This window comes from Colossoma macropomum, unplaced genomic scaffold, assembly GCF_904425465.1.
Source record: "Colossoma macropomum unplaced genomic scaffold, Colossoma_macropomum, whole genome shotgun sequence".
In the NCBI taxonomy this organism is placed as follows: domain Eukaryota; kingdom Metazoa; phylum Chordata; class Actinopteri; order Characiformes; family Serrasalmidae; genus Colossoma; species Colossoma macropomum.
In genome coordinates, this window is record NW_023494816.1 from 182,656 (window position 1) to 206,569 (window position 23,914).

At 36.4% G+C, this 23,914-nt stretch overlaps 1 protein-coding gene across 3 annotated transcripts; it reads left to right on the forward strand.

Moving 5' to 3' along the window:
• Positions 1-3,719: 3,719 nt before the first annotated feature.
• On the forward strand, positions 3,720-22,859 carry LOC118800121 (B-cell receptor CD22-like). 3 transcript variants are annotated; one of them, XM_036560277.1, is made up of 9 exons: positions 3,720-3,860; positions 6,674-6,715; positions 6,835-6,901; positions 7,156-7,506; positions 14,114-14,347; positions 15,192-15,431; positions 15,533-15,614; positions 15,721-15,748; positions 21,970-22,859. In XM_036560277.1, the coding sequence occupies exons 1-9, from the start codon at positions 3,855-3,857 to the stop codon at positions 22,012-22,014; spliced, it is 1,095 nt and encodes a 364-aa protein (XP_036416170.1). In that variant the 5' UTR covers positions 3,720-3,854; the 3' UTR covers positions 22,015-22,859. The 3 variants fall into 3 exon arrangements, with proteins under 3 accessions (XP_036416170.1, XP_036416171.1, XP_036416172.1); XM_036560279.1 differs by lacking the exon at positions 6,674-6,715 and having other exon boundaries at positions 3,743-3,782; positions 3,813-3,860; XM_036560278.1 differs by lacking the exon at positions 6,674-6,715 and having other exon boundaries at positions 3,721-3,860.
• Positions 22,860-23,914: the final 1,055 nt, after the last annotated feature.

Genomic DNA, 23,914 nt, shown 5'->3' on the forward strand with positions numbered 1-23,914 from the left:
TCCAAGGGGTTAGGGTGACACTCGAAAACAAGGGGTAGGGGTAAAAAGAAGAAATGGGATTGGGCCAAAGTCTTGGATGCAGGGACACATTACAAATGTGAAACTGGAAATAATGTTGGTTACATCTGAACTTCCTAATAACTTACCAAGGTCACCTGGACCAAGAATCTCTTCCATTTTTGAGTGAATCCGCTCCTGAATAAATTCTTCTTTCTTTGACAGTTGTGACTGGAGATGCTCTCTGTCTTGTTTGAGTATTTTTATATTTTCTTCTCTGAGGTTCCCTTTATCCTTCTTAGCCTCTAGCTGCAATTTCAGCAGCTCAATTTCATTTCAATTTCATTTCAAAAAATAAAAATAAAAGCTGCATGCATAAATTAATGTTTATGACCTTTTACTTAACTTACTTAACTTTAACTGAGACGTTGAGAGTTTTGAATGACCAGAATGATCAGTGGCAGTTTTGTGGAGTAAGTACACCTGCCATGATAACACTATTATTATCTGCCAGTATATAGATTACCAAGCAGATTTAAGCACTATGCCCAACCATTATGGAGAAGTCTGGAGCATAAAGATGAAGGATTGCAGATTAATATTAAAAACAAATAAACAAGAACATAAGATAACGTCTAAAATTACAACCTACCTACGTTTTGAGACTGAAATGTGGTGACAGAGCCAGGGGCTTTTTGTCTACTGGACTGTAGAAACAATACAAATACTGGTTGTTCTCAGCGTTTGGATTTTCAGTCAATTCATTTTTGGCTAACAAAAACAAAACAGCTAAACAGATTAGCTAGCTGGTTATTACACTACATTTTTAAGCTAACGTTAGTCACAGAAAACCGACGGTAACTCTCGAGTAGAGTAACGTTATAGGCTACTGAAGGCTAAGCATGAAAGTCAGGTATATCTTAAACTTAGGTATTTTTAAATAATACATAAAAGCTTCATTTATATGATTTACCTTTAGACATCTAGACTATTGTTAATGCTGGTTCACCTAGCCTAAAAAACAGGAAGTGATTTAAAAAAATGCAGTGGCACTTATTAAAGGACTTACCAGTCTGCTCCGTGCAGAAAACACCCTGGATCATAAAAGAGATGTTGTTCTCTGGATGCAAAAAAGAGGCCTTTTGAATGTCGAAAACGTTGCAGATGTAACCAGGAGATGCACCTGATGGAAACTGCTCGACATAATGGATATCAGTGGTAAGTATAACACAAACATATGTCTGTATGTGTGCATGTATTATTATTTATTTATTTATTTATTTTAATTAATTTACTAATTCTTTCCTATAAATAAAAGGCATTTTTTCTATTAATATTGTTCTGACTTGTAGGTTTTGTGTATTTCTATGTTACATGCTACTTTTTTAATGAGAAAATATTTGGAATGCTAGGGAAAGGTTTATATTTTTTGTTTGTTTATTTGATTGTACATTGTGTGTCAGCGCTGTCCTGTTTGATTGTTTCTTTGACCTCGTACATACATATCCAGATATTTTAAAAACCTATTTTTTCTTTGTTTTCAAAAAATCCTCGTCCAGAACAACAGCGTTTTTCGCAGATCTTTAGCTCCTCATTGCTAAGAACGCAAAAACGATTACAAACGCTCACACGACCATGCCAGTCCAGTAAGGGGTGATAGATTTTTTAACTGAACACGGCCTCGTGCTACACAGACAGTAAAGTTAGACTTGCCGACAAGCAGACCTTCATAATTTGGTATTTCATACTCATTCACAGTCCGATATTATAGTCCGAAATATATTAATCTTACATGCCCCAACAGGATGTGTAAAGGACATTGTTTCCGAGGCAAAACCGTGTCTGTTCGCAAAAGAACCAATTTTTATAGGTCACATAGAAGTCTCCAAAATCATCTATAGGTGTAGTTTTTACAGTTTGCGCAAATTTTGCTAAGACAACTTAATTTTATGATATCCTCCTGATAAAATTAACTTGGCTCAAGATAGTTAAACTGGTTAAGCCGACACACCGGCTTAGCTGATTTACCAGCATAGAGCATGTTTTCATTTGGGTTTGATGGTTTAGCTGCTGTACCAACATGACCAGTTTAACCAAGTTGGACTACCAGTTTAACCAGTAGACCAGGATAGGGTATGTTTTTGTCTAGCACAGCTGGAAATCCAGCCAGTCAACCACCTTGATCATATTAGACCAGCAGGAATCTAGCTATTGACCATCAAAGACCAACTTAGACAATCTGAAACCAGTTACCAACAAATATTGGTCTTGGATTGGATTTTTTAGCACGGACTGTTAACAGCTGAACAAATTATCATTGGTTTTCTTTCAATTTCTTTCAATTTCAATTCTCAAGGTCTTCGAATGTGACAGATTGACCTTACAGATGATGGTGTTGCTGCCAGCAGCAGAAACCTCTCAAAAATGGCATCAGACATGAGAAAAGTATGTATCAGTAGTCTGTCTGGTATGAACTGCATACACTTATTGCAAACTTTACACATTTGGGAAATATCAGTGCGTACACTGACACATTGAGAATACATGCAAATTGAAAGAAAACCAATGATAATGATACAGTCCTGAAGCAAATATCAGTTGCTCTTTGAATGCTAGAGAATGATCAGTGATTATGATCAAAAAACATTTCCACTGGCTGTGTGTTGGGCCAAATTATTCCCTGATCAGCTTAGGTTAACAGAAAGGCTCAAGGTATCTTAGTAAAGACTGGTTAAATCATAAAGGGTGTTCTGGTAAACAGTAACAGTGACTAACAGTCACAAAAAAGATAAATGTCTGTAGAAGAACAATCTCTTATTCTCTTTTTTATAAATTTGAGAAATAAAGAAATTAAAGTTTTTAAATATCAGTGATGTGTCTGTGTTTTTTATAATTAGTTGGAAATTAAATGTTTCACCTCATTTTACAAAAATTATGTTTATAGTACCTTATCATTTATTTATAATAAAGAATAACATAAAATATCAATCACTTTACTTGAGGCACTCAATGTTGGCATTGTAAGCATATATAATGTGGTTATAATTGTTATTATGTATTATAATTACTGTATAATTATGCACGGGTCATGATCCATTTAAAAGCCATTATAATGAATAGTGACACTTGTGTAACTACCTGTTTATAGGTTATAAAATAATTAATTAGATTTCATTATAAATGCCTTATGACGCATTACTGCAGTTTATAAGTATGCTTATAAAGCATTATTACCAAGTTACAAATAGTTGTAACTTGGTAATAACTTGGTATATTTACCTTGTGTATCTGATTTCTGCTTGAAAACATGCTGCGCTGCAGCTCTGCTACAGTCAGTGCTTATTTAGAAATGCTCTCTTCTCCCTCCTCATATTGTATTTGTCTGATTCTGAACTCTAGGCTCAGGAAATGGCAGTGCTGAGCTAAATAACATCACTCTTTCCAAATACTGCTCATGAAGTGTTTTTACACTGAGTATCATTCAGTCCAGTCCCCTGTGACTCATTTACTTTTTTTATTCTGTAAACAGAAACTGAATTTCTAGTTTAGAAAATGTAATTACTGCCCACATTACGTTAAATGCAAGTAACTGATTAAATGGGGGAAATTTCACAATGTCACTCAAGTCCATTTAATATTCTTAAACATAGAGTAGCTCTTCAAAGGAATACAATTTTCCAGCTGAACCAGTAAGAACTACTGTATGTTTTGTGCTCAGTAGAAGGAATTAAGGATGGGGAGGGGAGCGGAGCCAGGGGAACAGAAAGAGAAGAGCGTTTGAAGAACTCAGCAACACACTTTAACCTCCTCATGTTCTCTGCGGTCGTTATTTTGATTCAGGAGATGAACGTCGCTTAATGAAGGTAGGAAAATACTCTTATTGCTGTTTTAGTTGAGCAGAGGTTCCTGACTATTCAACCCCCAACAGGGTCTTTTCCTTAAACATGAGGTGTTTGTTAAGTGTCCACCCCAGAACAAGAAACAAACAGCAACTGGGATACATACCCTGCTGAAAAAAAGACCCTTAGAACCATTAGGATTAACCTGATGGTTTTGCTTTCTATTGAGAATTGGCTTAATGGTGACCATTAGAACTAGTTTCCTGTAGACTCTTAGAACCAGCACCATTTAAGGCGGAACAGAAAATTCAAACAAGAAGTTAACCGTCTCCTCGTGGACTTTATCTAAAATGTTTACATATCTTTTCACGTATTTCGTAGTCATTCTGGTGCCAAGCTAACAATGCTTTCACTGGGTCTCAATTTACTTTTAGCGGCTCTACCAGGTTTTGAAAGCTGGAAAGTGGGAAAAAACGTAAACCTGAACCTGTATGTTGCTGGGTACGTGCTTTAGCTCGTTCTCCTGTTTCCTGGCTGTAGATGTTGATGAGGAGAACTTTTAAACTCGAAAAAGTCTCAGAGTCATGGGTAGTTGGTCTGGGGTGATTCCCAATCACTTTATCATGCTTTTTTTTAGGAGTGAAAGGAGGATTAGAACAGGGAGAAGGAGTGAAAAGAGGACCAGAACAAGGAGGGGGAGTGAAGGGAGGACCAGAACAGGGAGGGGGAGTGAAAAGAGGACCAGAACAGGGCGGGGGGATGTAGGGAGGACCAGAACAGGGAGAAATTTTTGGCATGTTTTTAAAATGTTTTAAATGCCTTTGTGCACTGAAGTCATGTTGATGCTTCTTGTCCATTTGCAAAAGGGCTCTTTAATAAAAAAAGTGTTTCTGTGTAGAACTCTGAACACTCAAACAACCCTCGGCATGATTAAAGGGTTCTTTGGATCAAGAAACAGTTCTTTAGACTGATGGACAATGTCTTGGGTTTGGTTGTATATAGAACCATTTTAAAAGGGTTCTATTTAGCACCAAAAGGTGTTAAAAGCTTGTATCGTAACAATAGCAGAACAGATTTTGGTTCTGTATAGAACCATTTTACAAAAGGTTCTATATAGAACCATCTACAGCACATTCTCCATTGTTATGACCTGGTCTAGGGTCAGGCCATAACAGAGAATGAGATTGGGCTCTCTCCTCAGACCTGCTGCCAGTCCAGACACCGGACACCATGGAAGTCAGAAAATGGCAGGTTTATTTATTTCAAATGATCAAACATAAGTTGGGTTGATGGCTTCAGGGACGAGCGTATACCAAAATAAACAAAACGACTAACGATTGCAAATCTAACTAAACCTGAAAACAAAAGAAACAAAGACATATGGCTACCTCCCTACCTTAAACAGGAGACAAAGTAACCAAAACGAAGTGGCACACATGCCCTGCTTTTCCAATATTCACAGAAAGTTGCACAGAATCTTAAAACTTTTATTGACTTTACAAACAGAGCAAAGTGAAGAGTGTTGCAAAGAGTGCTGGTCTGGTCTGGAAAGAGTCCTGAATGTATCCCAAGATGGTGGCTCGACGACCTTGTATACCTTAGTGCGCCCCCATGTGGCCAATCACAGACCTGCACATCATAGAAAAACAGAAGTGAAAACACAGAAAATGACCACAGAAAGTAACGACGACTGGGGGTGGTAACATCCATCAATCTGAAGAACCCTTCCACAATGCAAGGAACCCTTTAAACATGCACAGGGTTCTTTGAGTGTTCAGTGTTCATAGATGGTTCTATATAGAACCATTTTCTTTACTAAGGAACCCTTGAAAAACTCTCTTTTATAAGAGTGCAGTTCAACAAATTGTGTGCCTATAAAAAGTTTCTCCCCTTGGAAGCTGTTGTGTTTCACTATCATATAGCATTAGAAACACTTTCATGTCAGAGAGAAAACAGATCTCTGCAAAGTGAATTAAAATCATTACAAATATAAAACACAAAGTATTCACCTCCTTTAATATGGCTCTCCTAAATCATCACTGTTGCAGCCGGTTGGTGTTAAAAGTCACATAATTTGTTAAAAGGAGATGAACTGTGTGCAGTCTAGAGGTTCCCGGTGATTGTAGTATAAATACACCTGTACATGGAAGGTTCAACCTTTATTTCATGGCCTAAAATACACCATGAAGAGAAAAGAACAGTGCAAGTCAGGGAATGGCTACAGGAACATTTCCAAGTCACTGAATTTCCCGTGGTCCTTTGCAGGCATGTGCAATAAAAAAGAATCTGTGCTGAAATCAGTTTTACAGAAAGAAAGTATCTATGAACACAGCATTTCAGGAACGCCTGTTCTTTTTTCAACATGACAATGACAAGAAACATTCTGCACATCGAAACATATAATTATACATATAATGTATAATCGGAGAGTGCAGTTGAAGACTTGTTATACAGTGATAAACATGTTTTGGAACGTGTTGCAGGCACCATATTTGTCATAAAACTCATTCAAATACTGTGCTTTTGTTTGTTTTCAGTTTAATGCAGGTCAAATACAATTTACTAATAACTGCTTTTGTTTTTATTGACATATTGCATACTGTCCCAACCTTTTTGAAGCTGGGTTTGTACCAAGACACCACAGAAGGAAAAAAAATGAACTCTTTTGTTTCCAACTCGAACAAACAATAAAATAAGAGTATTTCTATAAAATGTGTATGTTTTAAATATAACAAGTTTGATTATTAAAAAAAAAAATAAGATTGTGCAGATATGTTTAATATTATTTCACAGAAATCATTAGGCTTTCTCTTTTTTCATATCACATGAAATTTCAGGATGGAAGCCTGATACATAACAAGACTCAAATGGAAAGTGAAGTATGTTTCAGCTCAGCACTTTTTGTCTACACTATGAAAATGGTTGGGCAGCTTAAGGGTATTGATAACGCTGACACAGCCTTTATGACTATGTCATATTTGCTTTTATGATCACACAGGCTGAACTGCTGATCTCACTCAGAATGTCTCTGACTGTTTCCCTGCTGTTTCTGCTCTTCATCTCAGGTGAGTCAGAGCTGTTATGTCTCTGCAAAGTTGTAAGAATATGTTTTTGCTCATGGTATTACGTCTCATTCATTCCGCAGCCCCCCATAGCCCACTCTTTTATTTCCAGATCACCTCAGCTTATTTAAGTTTTTTGTTCCAATCTTCATTCTAACAGTCTTAGAAATGAGCTGAATTGGAGACTTTATGCAACATTTTTACTGACTGAGACCCAAACAGTAATAATTTACACATTTCTGTATTTTGTGTTTCAGGAGTTGTTGCTCAGGATGGGTGGGGTGTGAGTTACAACTCTAAATCTTTCTGTGCTCTAAAGGGGTCTGCAGTGACCATGGAGTGCACTTACACAGCTCCAAGTAATCACTCAGTCCAAAAAGCTTTCTGGACTAAGGAGCTGGTTACATCTGGTTCAGAACCTCCTGATCTGTTAGATGATCCAGAGTACAGAGGCAGAGTTCAGTACCTCGGAGATGAACACAGTGACTGCACTCTCAGATTTAAGACTGTGAGAGAAAAGGATCAAAGTAAATACTACTTCACATTTATAACAGACCAACCTGGAGGAAAGTATCAAGGAGAAGGTGGAGTTGATCTTTCAGTCACAGGTAAGATCCATTAGCAGAAATAAGACACTGTACTTCATTCACTGGTGTCCAGGACTCACAATGCAGTTCTATAATATAATCACATCAGTCTTTCATAGAACACCTGAGAAACTCACTGCTTAGAACTGGAGAACCAGCATTCAGGCCAAAAGTGGTTTGTATTCATTCTTAGCTGCAAATTCAGTATTAAGTGAACTACAGAGCAGATGTGAGTCTAATCTGTGTAAAATAGGAGTTGTCCTTTAACTGTAGTATGTTAGTCAGAGTCAGTCAGCACACTGAGTTGTTTAACAGCGCTGTATTAGCAGTAGTTCATTAACTGTAGTACATTAGTCAGAGTTGATCTGCACACTGAGGTGTTTAACAGCGCTGTATTAGCAGTAGTTCATTAACTGTAGTACATTAGTCAGAGTTGATCAGCACACTGAGGTGTTTAACAGCGCTGTATTAGCAGTAGATCATTAACTGTAGTGCATTAGTCAGAGTCGGTCAGCACACTGAGGTGTTTAACAGTGCTGTATTAGCAGTAGTACATTAACTGTAGTTCATTAGTCAGAGTCGGTCAGCGCACTGTGGTGATTAACAGTGCTGTATTAGCAGTAGTTCATTAACTGTAGTACATTAGTCAGAGTCGATCAGCACACTGAGGTGTTTAACAGCGCTGTATTAGCAGTAGTACGTTAACTGTAGAGCATTAGTCAGAGTTGGTCAGCACACTGAGGTGTTTAACAGCACTGTATTAGCAGTAGTACATTAACTGTTGTACATTAGTCAGAGTTGGTCAGCACACTGAGGTGTGTAACGGTGCTGTATTAGCAGTAGTTCATTAACTGTAGAGCATTAGTCAGAGTTGGTCAGCACACTGAGGTGTTTAACAGCACTGTATTAGCAGTAGTACATTAACTGTTGTACATTAGTCAGAGTTGGTCAGCACACTGAGGTGTTTAACAGTGCTGTATTAGCAGTAGTTCATTAACTGTAGTTCATTAGTCAGAGTCGGTCAGCACACTGAGGTGTTTAACAGTGCTGTATTAGCAGTAGTTCATTAACTGTAGAGCATTAGTCAGAGTCCGTCAGCGCACTGTGGTGATTAACAGTGCTGTATTAGCAGTAGATCATTAACTGTAGTATATTATTCAGAGTTGGTCAGCACACTGAGGTGTTTAACAGTGCTGTATTAGCAGTAGTTCATTAACTGTAGTGGCAGCCATCATACAGTTCAGAGGAGGATTTTACTGCCTTACACACTAATAATTGTGTTGTGTGAAGGAGAAACGTCTACTGTCCGAGGGTCTCTTTATCAGTCATGCACATACACATTCTTATGCTTACAATGTAATTTTTTGTGCATGATAATGGGCATACATTGAGAACTACTCCTAACCATGTGCATATATAGTCCCCCAATGGTATAAAAATATAATCATAGGTAAACTGAATGACTGCCAAGCATGGTCCTCATATAGACAAGTGGAAATATGTCTCAGAATTCAGTTAGGCCAACAGAGACTTTGCAGGTACAACAAGAGGCCTATGTATGTGTGAGCTGTTAACTCGAGGAATGAGCTGCAGCTGTGTTTGGTTATCCGTGGGTAGAGCCTGGGTGGAGTTGGAGCTGGAGGTGAAGTCAGCAAACACAAAATAGTAAAGTTCATGTTCTGAGTCCCTAGAGGGGGAAGCCTGGGTGGAGCTGGAGCTAGACATGCAGAACAGTCTGTGTGCTGTCTCTCCATGTGCTGCAGATGGGAGACCATGTGACCTTGGCATAGGTCCTACTGGAAACATATTTTACATCAAAATGTTTTAAACCTTTAATTGCAGAACTTGGTTGTAGCACGTACACATTCAGTTAACACCACCTTTTACAAGAATGAATTTGCATTTAACATGCTTTGGATCAAGAGCAGTTCCTTCTTTTCTCCATACTCCTCTCATCCCATCAGTCTTATACAAGTTGTTCTTTGTCTCATCTTTCTGTAAGTTGCTGTTTCAGAACTGGGTAACACTTTACATTAAGTGTTGACTAACTAACATGAAGTAATGCATTAGTTAACATGAACAAGACATGAAGTAATGCATTAGTTAACATGAACAAAACATGACATAATGCATTAACAATGGTTACCTAATGTTAAGTAAACATGTTACAACTACATTAGTTAATGTTGTTTTCATGTGAAGTGTTGACTCATTAACATTAAGTAATGCATTTATTAACAACTAAGGTTCTACATTGATAATGGTTAACTAATGTTAATTAAACGTTACAACTTCATTAGTTTATGTTCTAGTGTTTTGCTTATGTACTGCAGTTAGACATAATGCTTGAAAAAGCAATGTAAAGTAATAGTTTAATTGGCTGAAATGACACTTTACCAATGGCAGCTACTAACTATTTTTATTTACTTACTTCCATTTACTGATGTAGTGTTTTGTACTGTATTTTTAAATGATAACACCTTTACTTCTCCCTACTGCTTTTCCCTCAGTTCCATTTCAGTCATTAAGGTTTAGTTGCTTGTTGGGGTTTCATTGTGTCATCTTGTTGAGGTGGTTCAGCTCCTGTTTTGCTTCTTTGTTGCTCACACCTCTCACTTTGGAGCTTTAATATTTTATTTTAGATGCAAAATGTAAAAATAAAAAGCATTTACATACATACGTAATGAATATAAATGAGCGCAAGGTAATATATTATTTTATATATAAAAGCTTACATTAATATGCTACATTCTGATGTATGTTAGATATGCTTCTGTGTGTATTGCAAGAAGGAATTATCCATACCATTCTCTCAGTCATATCAGTCAGGCCTGGATGGGGCAGCATACTGAAATTATTTACTTATCTACTCCATTTCTTTTCCTTATTCCAAATTTTATCATGCATGTGTGAGTGTGAATGGGACATTTTTGGGAAGTCATCATACATTTAGAAATTGTAAATATAAACATGATCATATAAACAGACATTTTTTTAATCAAAGGAAACTACTCAGAGAGCATAACATGCTTTATCTTAAAACCAATAATGTCTTAAAATGCGTTACAAACATCTATTAAGCATTAAAGGTTTATAAGGTGTTGTTCAGTGAATTTAATACACCTGATGTAGTGAAAACCAATAATGCCTTAGTAATGCATTACAAACATCTATTAAACATTATTAAAGGTTTAAAAGGTCTTGTTCAGTGAATTTAATATACCTGATGTAAAGTGAAAACCAATAATGTCTTAAAATGCATTACAAACATCTATTAAACATTACTAAAGGTTTAAAAGGTCTTGTTCAGTGAATTTAATATACCTGATGTAGTGAAAACCAATAATGCCTTAGTAATGCATTACAAACATCTATTAAACATTACTAAAGGTTTAAAAGGTCTTGTTCAGTGAATGTAATATACCTGATGTAAAGTGAAAACCAATAATGTCTTAAAATGCATTACAAACATCTATTAAACATTACTAAAGGTTTAAAAGGTCTTGTTCAGTGAATTTAATATACCTGATGTAGTCAAAACCAATAATGCCTTAGTAATGCATTACAAACATCTACTAAACATTACTAAAGGTTTAAAAGGTCTTGTTCAGTGAATGTAATATACCTGATGTAAAGTGAAACCAATAATGCCTTAGTAATGCATTACAAACATCTATTAAACTTCACTAAACATTAATAAGGTTGTGTTCTGTGAGTTGAATGTACCTGATATAAAATGAAAGAGTAGTCCTGTATTAGTAAAGTACTAGATACTTTAATGCTATAATCTGAAAGCATTACACAATGTTAAACAGTAAACAATGTATACCTACACATTCAGCTACCCAGTAGAAATAGAAAAAAACATAGATACATTTATTCTGTATATGTGAAACATTCAGTTCATAGCATTATTAAATTAACACAAAATTACATGGTGGAACTAAAAAAGAGGTTTATCACAGAGCTGGTGATATGTCTCTGGTGTGGCAAGGGATAGCTCTGCAATGGAAGCAGTCTGTGCAATTGAGTTGCGGTCTATTCACATATAGAGAATAAATGTATCTGTTTTTTTCTATTTCTACTGGGTAGCTGAATGTGTAGGTATACATTGTTTATTGTTTAACATTGTGTAATGCATTCAGATTGGGGGCAGTCGTGGGCTGGAGGTTAGGGAACCAGCCTTGTGACCGGAAGGTCGCCGGTTCTATCCCCTTGGCTGAGCTGTGTGTGTATGTGATGTTTTACTGCACGGATAGGTTAAATGCGGAGGTCTAATTCCGATGTATTCAGACACAGTTGGCTAAAAGCTTCATTTCATTCATTTCATTTTCACTAATACAGTACTACTCTTTCATTTTATATCAGGTACATTCAATTCACAGAACACAACCTTATTAATGTTTAGTGATGTTTAATAGATGTTTGTAATGCATTTTAAGACATTGTTGGTTTTAACATAAAGCATGTTATGCTCTCTGAGTAGTTTCCTTTGATGAAAATGTCTGTTTATACGATCATGTCTATATTTACAATTTCTAAATATATGATGACCCTAACATTTTGTCCAATTCACACTCACACATGCATGATAAAATTTGGAATAAGGAAAAGAAATGGAGTAGATAAGTAAATAATTTCAGTATGCTGCCCCATCCAGGCCTGACTGATATGACTGAGAGAATGGTATGTATAATTCCTTCTTGCAATACACACAGAAGCATATCTAACATACATCAGAATGTAGCATATTAGTGTAAGCTTTTATATATAAAATAATATATTACCTTGTGCTCATTTACATACATAAGTAATGAGTAACTTGGAAAGGTCCAGTCAAGCTCAGTACATCCAGAATCCCTCAGCAGAGGAACTGAAGACTATTTTATTAGCTTTTTATTTCCTTTTGCATCTAAAATAAAATATTAAAGCTCCAAAGTGAGAGGTGTGAGCAACAAAGAAGCAAAACAGGAGCTGAACCACCTCAACAAGATGACACAATGAAACCCCAACAAGCAACTAAACCTTAATGACTGAAATGGAACTGAGGGAAAAGCAGTAGGGAGAAGTAAAGGTGTTATCATTTAAAAATACAGTACAAAACACTACATCAGTAAATGGAAGTAAGTAAATAAAAATAGTTAGTAGCTGCCATTGGTAAAGTGTCATTTCAGCCAATTAAACTATTACTTAACATTGCTTTTTCAAGCATTATGTCTAACTGCAGTACATAAGCAAAACACTAGAACATAAACTAATGAAGTTGTAACATGTTTAATTAACATTAGTTAACCATTATCAATGTAGAACCTTAGTTGTTAATAAATGCATTACTTAATGTTAATGAGTCAACACTTCACATGAAAACAACATTAACTAATGCAGTCGTAACATGTTTACTTAACATTAGGTAACCATTGTTAATGCATTGTGTCATGTGTTGTTCATGTTAACTAATGCATTACTTCATGTCTTGTTCATGTTAACTAATGCATTACTTCATGTTAGTTAGTCAACACTTAATGTAAAGTGTTACCCAGAACGGTATAGGCGTTTTATTTATTTATTTATTTATTTATTTATTTATTTTAGGCAAACTCTAATTCAGTCTTCCTTTTTCTGAGGCTGTTGTAGGTGAAGTAACACCTTGTTGTAAGTAAAGTAATTGAGGGAATAGCACACACAAATCCTATAACTTTCCTAAAGCTGAAAGTCTGGAGCTCCAATATAATATAATAATCTTTATAATAATTATAATAATCTTTATGTATATAGCACTTCTTATGCCAGTGGCAGCTCAGAGTGCTTCACAGACAGGTGATAAAGCTTAACAGTAATACAAGAAATTATGAGTAATTTAAAATCATATTAAAAATGACACAGGTCAAATTAAAAAGATAAATACCAAGAGACGTAGAGTTTTAATTAAATGCCAAGTTAAAGAGATAAGTTTTTAAATGTTTCTTAAAAGTGAGCACTGGGCTTGACTGTCTAATAAAAGGTGGAATTGAGTTCTGCAGTTTAGAAGCAGATTAAGTGAAAGTCTTTCCACATTTTCTGTATTTTACAGAAGGTATTTGCAGAAGGTCGGTATATGCAAATCTAAGATCACATGCTGGAACGTAAACAGACATTCTCTGGTGTAACCAATGCTTTAAGGTCACTCAAACTAGTAGCAGAATGTGCTGTGCTAGACAGCTAAAATAACAAATTTGTCAAAATTCAGATATTTATAGACCTGACTGTATGATCTATGGTGAGTTGTGGAGAGAACAATGCATTTGGTTTTCATAGTTTTTTTCCCTTTTTAATTAAGTGAATGTGTAAAGTTAGACCTTTGGAACAAAAATTTGCACAGGTTTAGAACACGTTCTACTCACGCTTTTATAAATGCAGTCTGCGGACTCTGACTATGACTCAATTAAGAGGAATTGAAGTGAACAGGTACTCAAATTAACTTTTTAAAGGTTAAATTTAAAGTTTTTGTGCAGTAACTGCAGTAGTTTGACTTGTTTTCAATGTTACATTTTAATTCCACTTTAGTGCATCAATATTTAGAACACCAGTGTTACATTCATTCAGCTAGTGTGAGTCACCACAGTATGAGTTTGTTTTCTCTGGTTCTCAGATCTCCAGGTGGAGGTTCCTGAGAGAGTGATAGAGGGAGATAAAGTCACTCTCACATGTAAAACCACCTGCAGACTGACAGTCAGACCAACATTCACCTGGTACAGAAATGGACATCGTTTATCCTCCAGTACTGACCAACTCCACCTGCAGCCAGTCAGCAGGGAGGATGCAGGCAGGTATTGCTGTGCTGTACTGGGTCTTCGCTCTCCTGAGGTCTCTCTGAATGTCAGATGTAAGTACAGATTCATTCATTCAGTCTCAGAAAACAAACAAAGCTAAGGGTTAATGTTCAACTGTTCTAACACAACTGAGCTTTTACAGGGTACTTGGTACTTAGATAAAGCTATGAAAGAGCATATGAACATATCTACTGTCTTTATTTTTCAGTTATGTATGCAGGCATGTTTTCAGAGTAATAGCAGCTTATAGTAATGTTTAATTTGGAACTGACTAACACTAATGATTGACAGTCAAACTCAAAAATAACTTTGAAAGTTTATGTATCAACTGCAAGTCTGATGGAATCAATATTTAATTTTCATCCCAAAAAAAAAAATGGGATGACAGTCATTCTGAGTCTTTGATTAAATGAATCCTAAAGCTGCAAACAACAATAATCTTCATACGCTGAAGTTAAATATGTGTATCTGCAATAAAACATAATGTAGTAGTTCTGCAAAAATGTATTACTTATTCAAAAAAGCACATGCATAAAAGGTAATGTGTCATTCTACCTCTAGATGGCCCAAAAAGTGTCTTAGTATCCATCAGTCCCTCTGGTGAAATAGTGGAGGATAGTTCAGTGACTCTGACTTGCAGCAGTGATGCAAACCCACCTGTGGAATATAAGTGGTTTAAAGGAACATCATTAGTAGCAAAAGGAGAGACTTACACAATGAACAAGATCAGCTCTGTGGACAGTGGAGAATACAAGTGCAGATCCAGTAATGAACATGGAGAGAAACTCTCTGAAGCTCTAACTCTGAATGTTTAGTGTAAGTAATTAATTAATATTCACCAGCAACTTGCGATCATTCATATAGGCCATTCAATCACTTCAACATTATACTTTTTAGATCCTCCAAAGAATGTCAGAGTATCCTCTAATACAACAACAGAGGGCAGTTCAGTGACTCTGACCTGCAGCAGTGATGCAAACCCACCTGTGCTGAACTACACCTGGTTTAAAGAAGGTGGAAGCTCACCTGTAGGATCTGGACACAGTTACAGTGCTCTACAGAGTGGATCCTACTACTGTGTGGCTCAGAATGGACACAGATCTCAGAAATCAGCTGCAGTGACTGTCACTGTAAAAGGTATTTGTAATGGGAGAAAACCTATTAAGCTGAAAAACACTTTAGTTTAATTTTTAATTTAGTTTAACTTTCAACTGACTTCAACATTTCTGTGCACACAGAGAGTGGAAATACAGCTCTGTATGCTGTGCTTGGAGTATTTATTTTTGGCATTGTTTTTGGTCTGGCTGGATGGTATTTATGGTAAGAATCTGGCTCGCTATAATTTCACCAGTGGAAATATTAATGTTGTCGTTTCATGTTATTATTATTATGACTATTAATGTTATTAATATCATTATTATTTCAGGAAAAAGAGACGAGAGCCGTGTAAACAAGTAAGTCAATGAAAACTGACCAGTTTTATTCGTGTTTTCTACAGTGTTTTCTTTTAGTAATTTAATCTTTCAACTGATTTAGCTTTTAGATTATATTTTATAGGACTGTGTACTGCGGCACAGTTTCTGTAAATCAAATTTTATTTTTTTTTTCATCTACTGCTTATTTCATATTTGGTTTTTTGTGTTTGTTATGCTTAATGTAAAGGTTACAATTTAATGCATTTTATTTGTTCTGATATTCCAGTAGTATTTTATGATATTGTTTTGAATTTCCATTTAGCAGTTCAGTCTGTAATGGAATAAGAAGTTGCATATTTGGCATAAGTTAATATAATATAATTCAGAATTTATTTTGCTTTTTTAAAGATGTGTGAGTAGGGCAGATAAGGTCATTATTATGAAGTCAGTAACCCTAATGTGATTACAAAAATTTAAACTGTACCTTATGTTACTGGAAAGAGTGTTTACATTGTTGTGACATGTTACTTTCATACCACGTTACCCCCAACATCGGTGGTAAAAATCCGTCGTCATGCATTTACATTGATAAAACTCACTTCAAGTAGCCTCCATTATACATTCTCTGTGATCTTAAAGATTTCCTAGATAACAGACTCCGACAACAATGTTGAGAAAAAATTTCAAACATTTACTAGTCATCATAAGACTGCAACATATAGAGAAGAAAACATACAAATACACAAATGAGCCAAAATATGACCACCTGTTGGTCCTCTGCATGCTGCAAAAACAGCTCTGACCTGCCGAACCATGGACTTTAAAAGACGTCTGAAAGTTCACTGCACCAAGACATTAGCAGAAGATCTTTTAAGTCTTGTAATTTGAGAGATGGAGCCACCGCAGATCGGATCTGGTGTTCCAGCACATTCCACAGATGCTTTGATTGGATTGAGATCTGGGGAATTTGTAGACCAGGGTAACACCTTGAACTCATAATGTTCTACAAACCATTCTCAAACAATGTTTGAAATGGGGCAGGGTGCCTTATCCTGCTGAATTATCACTGCTGTACCAGGTCCCCAGCAATGTTAGGTAATGTTGGCACATGGCAACTGATATCGACATGAGTGCCTGGACCCAGGGTTTCCCAACAGAACATTTCCCTGAGCATCACATTCCCTCCATCAGCTTTTCTTCTTCCCACAGTGCATACTGGTGCCATCACTTCATACCTGGCTGTCCACATTATGTTTTACATTTACATTTACAGCATTTAGTAGACGCTCTCATCCAAAGCGAGTAGTAAAAGAAAACAGGACTCATTGGACCAGGCACCTTTCGTACATTGCTCCAAGGTCCAGTTCTGATGCTCAAGTGCCCATTGTAGGCTTTTTTGGCAGTGGGCAGGGGTCAGCATGGGCACACTGACTTGTCTGTGGCTACACAGACCCCTAAGCTGCAAGGTGCAAAGCACTATGAGTTGTAACCCATCCCTCCCAAAATAATGATTAAACATTTCTGTAACCAGCTTAAGGTCTATCAATGGCTCTGAGGATTTCTACCTACCTCTGTTTGTGACAGTTTGGTCAAAAACACATACACCAGTAGCCTGCCGAAGGTCATTTTCTAAGGCTTTGGCAGTGCTCCTCCTGTTCCTCCTTGCACAAAGGAGCAGATGCAGCTCCTGCTGTTGGGTTAAGGCCCTTCTACAGCCTTGTCCAGCTCTCCTCATGTACCAACCTGTGTCCTGGTATCTCCTCCATGCTTTTGAGACTGTGCTGGGAGACCCAGAAAACTTTCTTGCGACAGCAAGTATGGATGTACCATCCTGGAGGAGCTGGACTACCTGTGCAACCTGAATGGGCTGCAGGTATCGGCTCATGCTATCAGTAGTGACAAGGACACTAGCAAAATGCAAAACTAGAGAAGAATCAGTCAGGAATGATAAGGAGAGAGTAACTGTCTGTGGCCACCACCTGCAAAACCATTCCTTGATTCACAGTTGCTTATGCTTAACTTTAATTAACTTGGTGTTATACTGTGATGATTGTGTTCCCTTCCTTTTTTGAGCTGTGTGTGTGTGTGTATATATATATATATATATATATATATATATATATATATATATATATATATATATATATAACTGCAGGTTTATTTAGACTTTTTAAAAAAGTAAGCAAGTTTGATAGAGGCTAAACTGAATGGGGTGTTGGCTTCAGGGACAAGTGTATGCCAAAACAACAAACAAAACTACTAAGAATTCCAAAAATAGTCCCATTGTTAAAACAGGAGAAAAATTGACCAAAGCAAAGTGGCACTCGTCTCCTACTATCCCTAAGCTAACAAAGTCTAATAAAGCGGACACAATTTTAACAATAGAGGCGAAGGGAAGGAGACTGGAGTGAAGAGTGCTGGGTTGGTCTGGACAGACGGACTTCCAGGTAATGTCAGAGGGGAGAGAGTCCTTAACATCTTCTGAGATAAAAGCTTGGTGACCTTTTATATAGGAGGGCGCCCCCGAGTGGCCAATCGTGTAGCTGCACATAATACAACAATGGAAGGAACACACAAAACAGATACAAAGAAAGGCTATTGTGACCGGGGGAGTCATAACAAGCGGCATATGATTTGTTGTCATGTGCAACATAAAGTGCCCAGAGAAGAATTTTATCATAGATTGTGGCTACAATTGATAGTAATACTGCAAATTCTGCCACAAATTACTACTTTGCTTGGGATGTCTATATATTGCAATTAGTAACACAGAGGTGTCACTAAAATGATCGAGTGTGACATTGGCAAAAGACATAAATTCACCAACGATGGTATTTTTGCAGATAAAATCACTATTATAAATAGTGCCACTGTCTGCATAAAGCTGTAGTTTTCAGGAGCGGCTTCATGTAAAGTTGCTCTTCATTTAGACATGTTTCCCACAGAAACATAAAATCAAGCTTACGTTATTTATAAAGATCTCGCATCAGAAGTGTTTTGTTATTTAATGACCTTTAATACTACATGTGTTTGGGGCAGGCTGTCTTTCGTAAGGATGCAGGAATTAGATACTTTGCATTTTGACCATGCATAGTTTAGTTTTATATCATAATGTTTGAAATTTCACAGGTTATATTGACTCTCATGAGGTTATTAAAACAGATCTTTTTTGTGTTTTGACTTCATAAGAGGTTATCAAGATTGAGGGCTTAGCCCAGACCTCTTCTGTAGGGGGGTCTCTGAAGAGCATTTTTTATCTATCTATTTACTTTACTGAGTTAAACAATTTTCAGGTAATATGAGGCAAAACTGAAGACCTTAGACCTTTGTGCAGAAAAACTACTCTCAGCAAGTAAACATATCCATCAAAAGAAACAGAGGCAATGTGAATAACTGATAGCTTTTGAAAAAGTTTCAACATTATATAATTAAATTAATGTTCATACCTAAAAATATACATTCCTGTAGGCCACATTTTCAGCACTGCTGAATGATGTATGCCAGTCAGTATCAGCAAAAAAGCAGATGTCACACATGCAAACACAGTCTATCCTTTTTTTCCATGTGTTCAAACAACACAGATCAAATAAGTAAAAATGATTAAGTTTATTGAAATGTATATCACTTTACTCTCTCCCTTTCTGTGCATCATCTTAAGTGTTACTCATCCTATCAAAGATTTACCTGCTCAGATTTGACTCTAAAGTTGCCTCAGTGAGCAGGAATTGATGGTGGTTTAGCCTTCTTTTTAATCTAATGGTAGCCTGGTGTTACAGAGATATTACTATCCTTTTTAATATGATTTTGTTAAAAAGCACATATATCTGTGTCTATTATAATGTGTCGCATCATTGTGTTCTTAGGTCTCAGCGGGGTGACAGTAGTGGTAAAGGAAACCACACTGTTTTAATAAACCTGAAATGGAAAAAGTCATAAGACCCACCCCCAACAACACACATAGACTTAATAGTCTTTTTATTGTGGTGATTGTTTATACTGCCCTTTATGAACACATTTTGCAGCTTTCTCCTTTTAGAGCCAATAGAAGCTTATATATTGTGGCATCTGCGTAAATTAAGACATGGGAAACATTGAGCTTTAAAGGCAGATGTTCTTGTTTTGAACAGGCAGCAAGGGAGAAGCACTGCTCAGTGCTACTGAAACATTATAAGTGGACTACTGGCCCCACAGCAGCACAGCCAGTAGTCAAGTCAAGGTTTATTTATATAGCGCTTTTTATATAGGCAAGGACAACCTCCCTAAAAGCAAGAGGAAGAAATCTTGAGAGGAACCAAGACTCAAAAAGGCAACCCATCCTCATCTGGGACACTACAGTATTATGATGCCAGAGAAAGAGGGGAATGGTAGCAATGGAGGACTGATCATCTATATCATTCAAAACACTTACCTGTCAGCTGTCAGTACTGCTCACTAATTTGTTGTTTACTGTTGTTAAGTTCAGTCAGATCTAGTGTATTATCTTTTCTATATTTTCACACAAGATGATAGAAACAAAGTGGCTTGGATGTAGTTATAGAATGCTGGTCGCTCCCAGAAAACAGTCAAGTTGCTCCCATAGCGTACAAGCCGTGTTCAACTGTTGTTACGCTAGTCAGACATGCAGTAGGACAACATAAAACAATAGGGTCTAGAAGTAAGTTGGCAGACTACTTTAGGACTTTGGATGTCATTCATCCCTGCATGAATGACATTATACTAATAGTGTGCATGCAAAATAGGACCGCTCGATGGGCTGGACAAACATTCCTAGACCTGCTCCAGTCCAGGCGTGATGTTGGTGAATGCCAGTGTTGGCTGTGGATGCCTGGTTCAGTGCTTCCCTTTGTGTCAACATAGTCATCGGATTTGGTGGACCTGAAACTGCTGCATACGAGGCGCCCCAGGCTGCTTCTAGAAGTTTTCCACTTGTGAGTCTCAGTCAGCCACTCCAGAAGTGCCAAGATCTGACAAACCAGCTGCTGGGGTTCACTGCTCAGCATCTGGAGCTTGTGTTCCTCTGTGGATGTCATTTTCTCAGTTGTCAGAGAGAGAAGAAAAGTTAAGCTGGAAAAACAAAGAAAAACATTATAAGAAGTAGGGCAAGGATTAAATACTTAATGAAACAAGATACGGTGAAAGATCAGAAAGCTAAATGTACTAAGCAGTGAGCAAGCAAACAAATGTGTAGCCTGCTCCTTTCGCTAGAAAGTTAGTAACTAATGTGATTATAAGAATTGTAACTTGTAATCCCTTTCACTACTTCACTACAGGAAAAAAGTAACTGCAGTACTGTAACGGATTACTTTGTATCACATTACCCCGATGCTGATAAGTCACTACACTTCCACATGTTACTGTTAGGATTTGATTCGGCCACAAGCAGTGGTGGAAATGGGCTGGACCACACTGAAACTGACGGACTGAGACAGAACAGCTAAAGCAGACTGTTCAACTTGATCTATATAGGTCAGAGGTTCTACTGAGGACACAATATAAAAACAATAAGAAGATACATGAGCCAAGTCTCAAGCACACATTTTAGTTTGTGTTGTTTGACTTTTGTTTTAGTACACAAAACCATGCTCAGTTTTTAACTGTTAAATGCTACACTAAATATGCATAAAGGGTGGCAAAATTTTGAATGGCAAAATTAGAAATGAGACGCCTTATGACATCTCAAAGTCCTCACTGCCACTTACAAACAAGGGCCTGGACACTATAATACACATAACAGAAAGAGGAAGACACAGGCTACAGAGAGAAAAGAAGTTGTTCCACAATGTGGCTTTTTTTTTAAGATTACATGTGAAAGCCACATTTTGCAGACTCAAGATTTTAAGAAGACGTGTTCAGGAAGGAATATGGAGGAATTAGAAATTATATTTTTCTGCATTAGATTGTATCAGAGCTGATCATATTAGATCTACAGCATATTGAATTGTTTAACTGTAATGTTTTTGTACTGTATCATAAACCATGTATCCAGATGTGGACACAGAGGAAAACATACCATTTGTAACTACATATTCCTAAAGGGGAATTTTTCTCTGCTTCCACAATGCTGACTGAGCCTTGCTGTGTATTCATTTAGATCATTAATCGTTCACTGTATACATGCTTGCTTTGGTAAAAATAAATAAATACAAACATGTCATGTTGTATATAGTAGTACTTGAACTAACTGCACAGGATTTAAAAAAGAATGTTGCTGATTTGCCATTTGTAATGTGTATTAATGGTTTGGCTTTTTTCCACTTTAGGATACTTCACCTGCCAATGCTTACCATTTGACATCAAATGAGTGATTCAACACCTGATCCAGGTCCGTCCAATCAGGATGATGTTCATTATCATCACAGTGTTGTACCCCTGAGAGTCAGAAATGATAGGAATCCTTAGAGCTTAGCAGTAGCAGCTTTCGACTTAGGACTGGAGGACTGATGTTTTGTGCATTAGTGTTGTTATTTCAGGAGTTTGGTTGCTAAGCAATGGCACTGGTCAGCTGGTAATGTGTGAAAAAACAGGTACACAGGTAAAATTAAACTTTTCTGTTCACATACGGCCGTAATGTTACTCATACTTCATATTACAACATCTTACTAAAATGTTTGAAAAATTTTGCCTCAATTCAGCCACCAAATCAGCAAAGAACTCCTGTTTGAACAGCACCAATTAAAGCTCGGTGTGTTTGTGCACGTTATATTTTATTGTTTATGTAAATACAGATTGTTTGAGTGGCTTCTGAAGTTTTGGAGTTGCTTTTTAAATGAATAGATTTAGGAAAGAATGAATTTCCAACTGAAGAAATGAAATTTCCACATTTAAAATGATTGTTTTTTTAATCTGTTAAATCAACTGTGAGGTGGGCCTGTGCTCAACTGGATCCATGTTTCTTTTGTACTTACATGTTGCACTTAATTATGGACTTATAATGCTTTTGTTTTTGAAAGATCTTGTTACATATGCTGTATGTATATTTTTATAATGTTACGTATTGAACATCTCAGCATGCTCACTGCGTGTTTCCCCTCATGTTGTCATTGTCGGACCAAAACCTTCAGAACAGTAACTTTACACGAGAAGAAAACAACATTTGACTGTAATGTAAATTAATATTGAGTCTTTATTCTATTTTATTTTTATAATTAATTTTGGCCCATTCATAATAAAATTCAAACAGCTGAAATTTTAAAATTACATCAAAAATCATTAAATAAATAAAAAATATAAAAATGGAAACACAAGGTTTTGTTCCAATAGGCGTGCTATGCAGGGCTCAGTGTAAATATCAAAATAAGAATAAGTGAAAATTCACTTCTCTTGATTATGTAATATCCAGTCCCAGTCAAAAGTCTGTACCTACTTGATTAAATGTCTGCTTTTAATAATAGAAATTACATTTTAGGTTTTTAAATATTTTTTCTAAGTATAAATAGTAAAATCGATGCCTATGTGTGATTTTTTTCAAAACCTTTTGCACTTCTGTATAAGCTTCTGTTACTATATGTTTTTAATTTTAATCAAATAAAAATAATTGTGTGTTAACATATTTAGTGTTTTTTAAACAGTTTGCTGATGTTGCGTTTACTTCTTTTCACACATTATGTAATATGGCCAGGCTTTTTGCATTCCACTGTACATGATACATAACACAATGATCTCTCAGCTTAATAGTGCTAAAATAATAAACAAAGAAAGATACAGCCTACAGATCACAATAAACAAATGATGAAACAATAAACAAAAGTTCTTCAGGTTAGGTAAATATATGATTATAGGCTTTATATGGACAACAATTAGATAGTCTATTAAATACAATACATTAAAAAAACAAAGTCTTTGTTAGCCAGACTTGCTAATTAGCCAGGTGGGCTTTGAAGCTGATACATCTGTTTTGTGTGATATTTGATGAGTTTAATTGGCAATGTGGTCTTCTACACTGTTCAATCCAGATCCAGTGTACTCGGTTTAAGGCATCAATATTTTTTTTATTGTACAGCTTTTATTCATAAAGAAACCCAGAACAGACCACAGCCTGGACAGCTCTGATCACTGTTTATAGAGACGCAACATTTCATTAGAAGATTGTTTAAGTTCCTTCATCTTTGTTCTCCTGAGTGCCAGCCTGTGTCATATTCATTGACTGCAGGATCCTTTGTTAATAATTGATCCAAGAAGACAAAAAAAGCTAATAATGCATTTGTG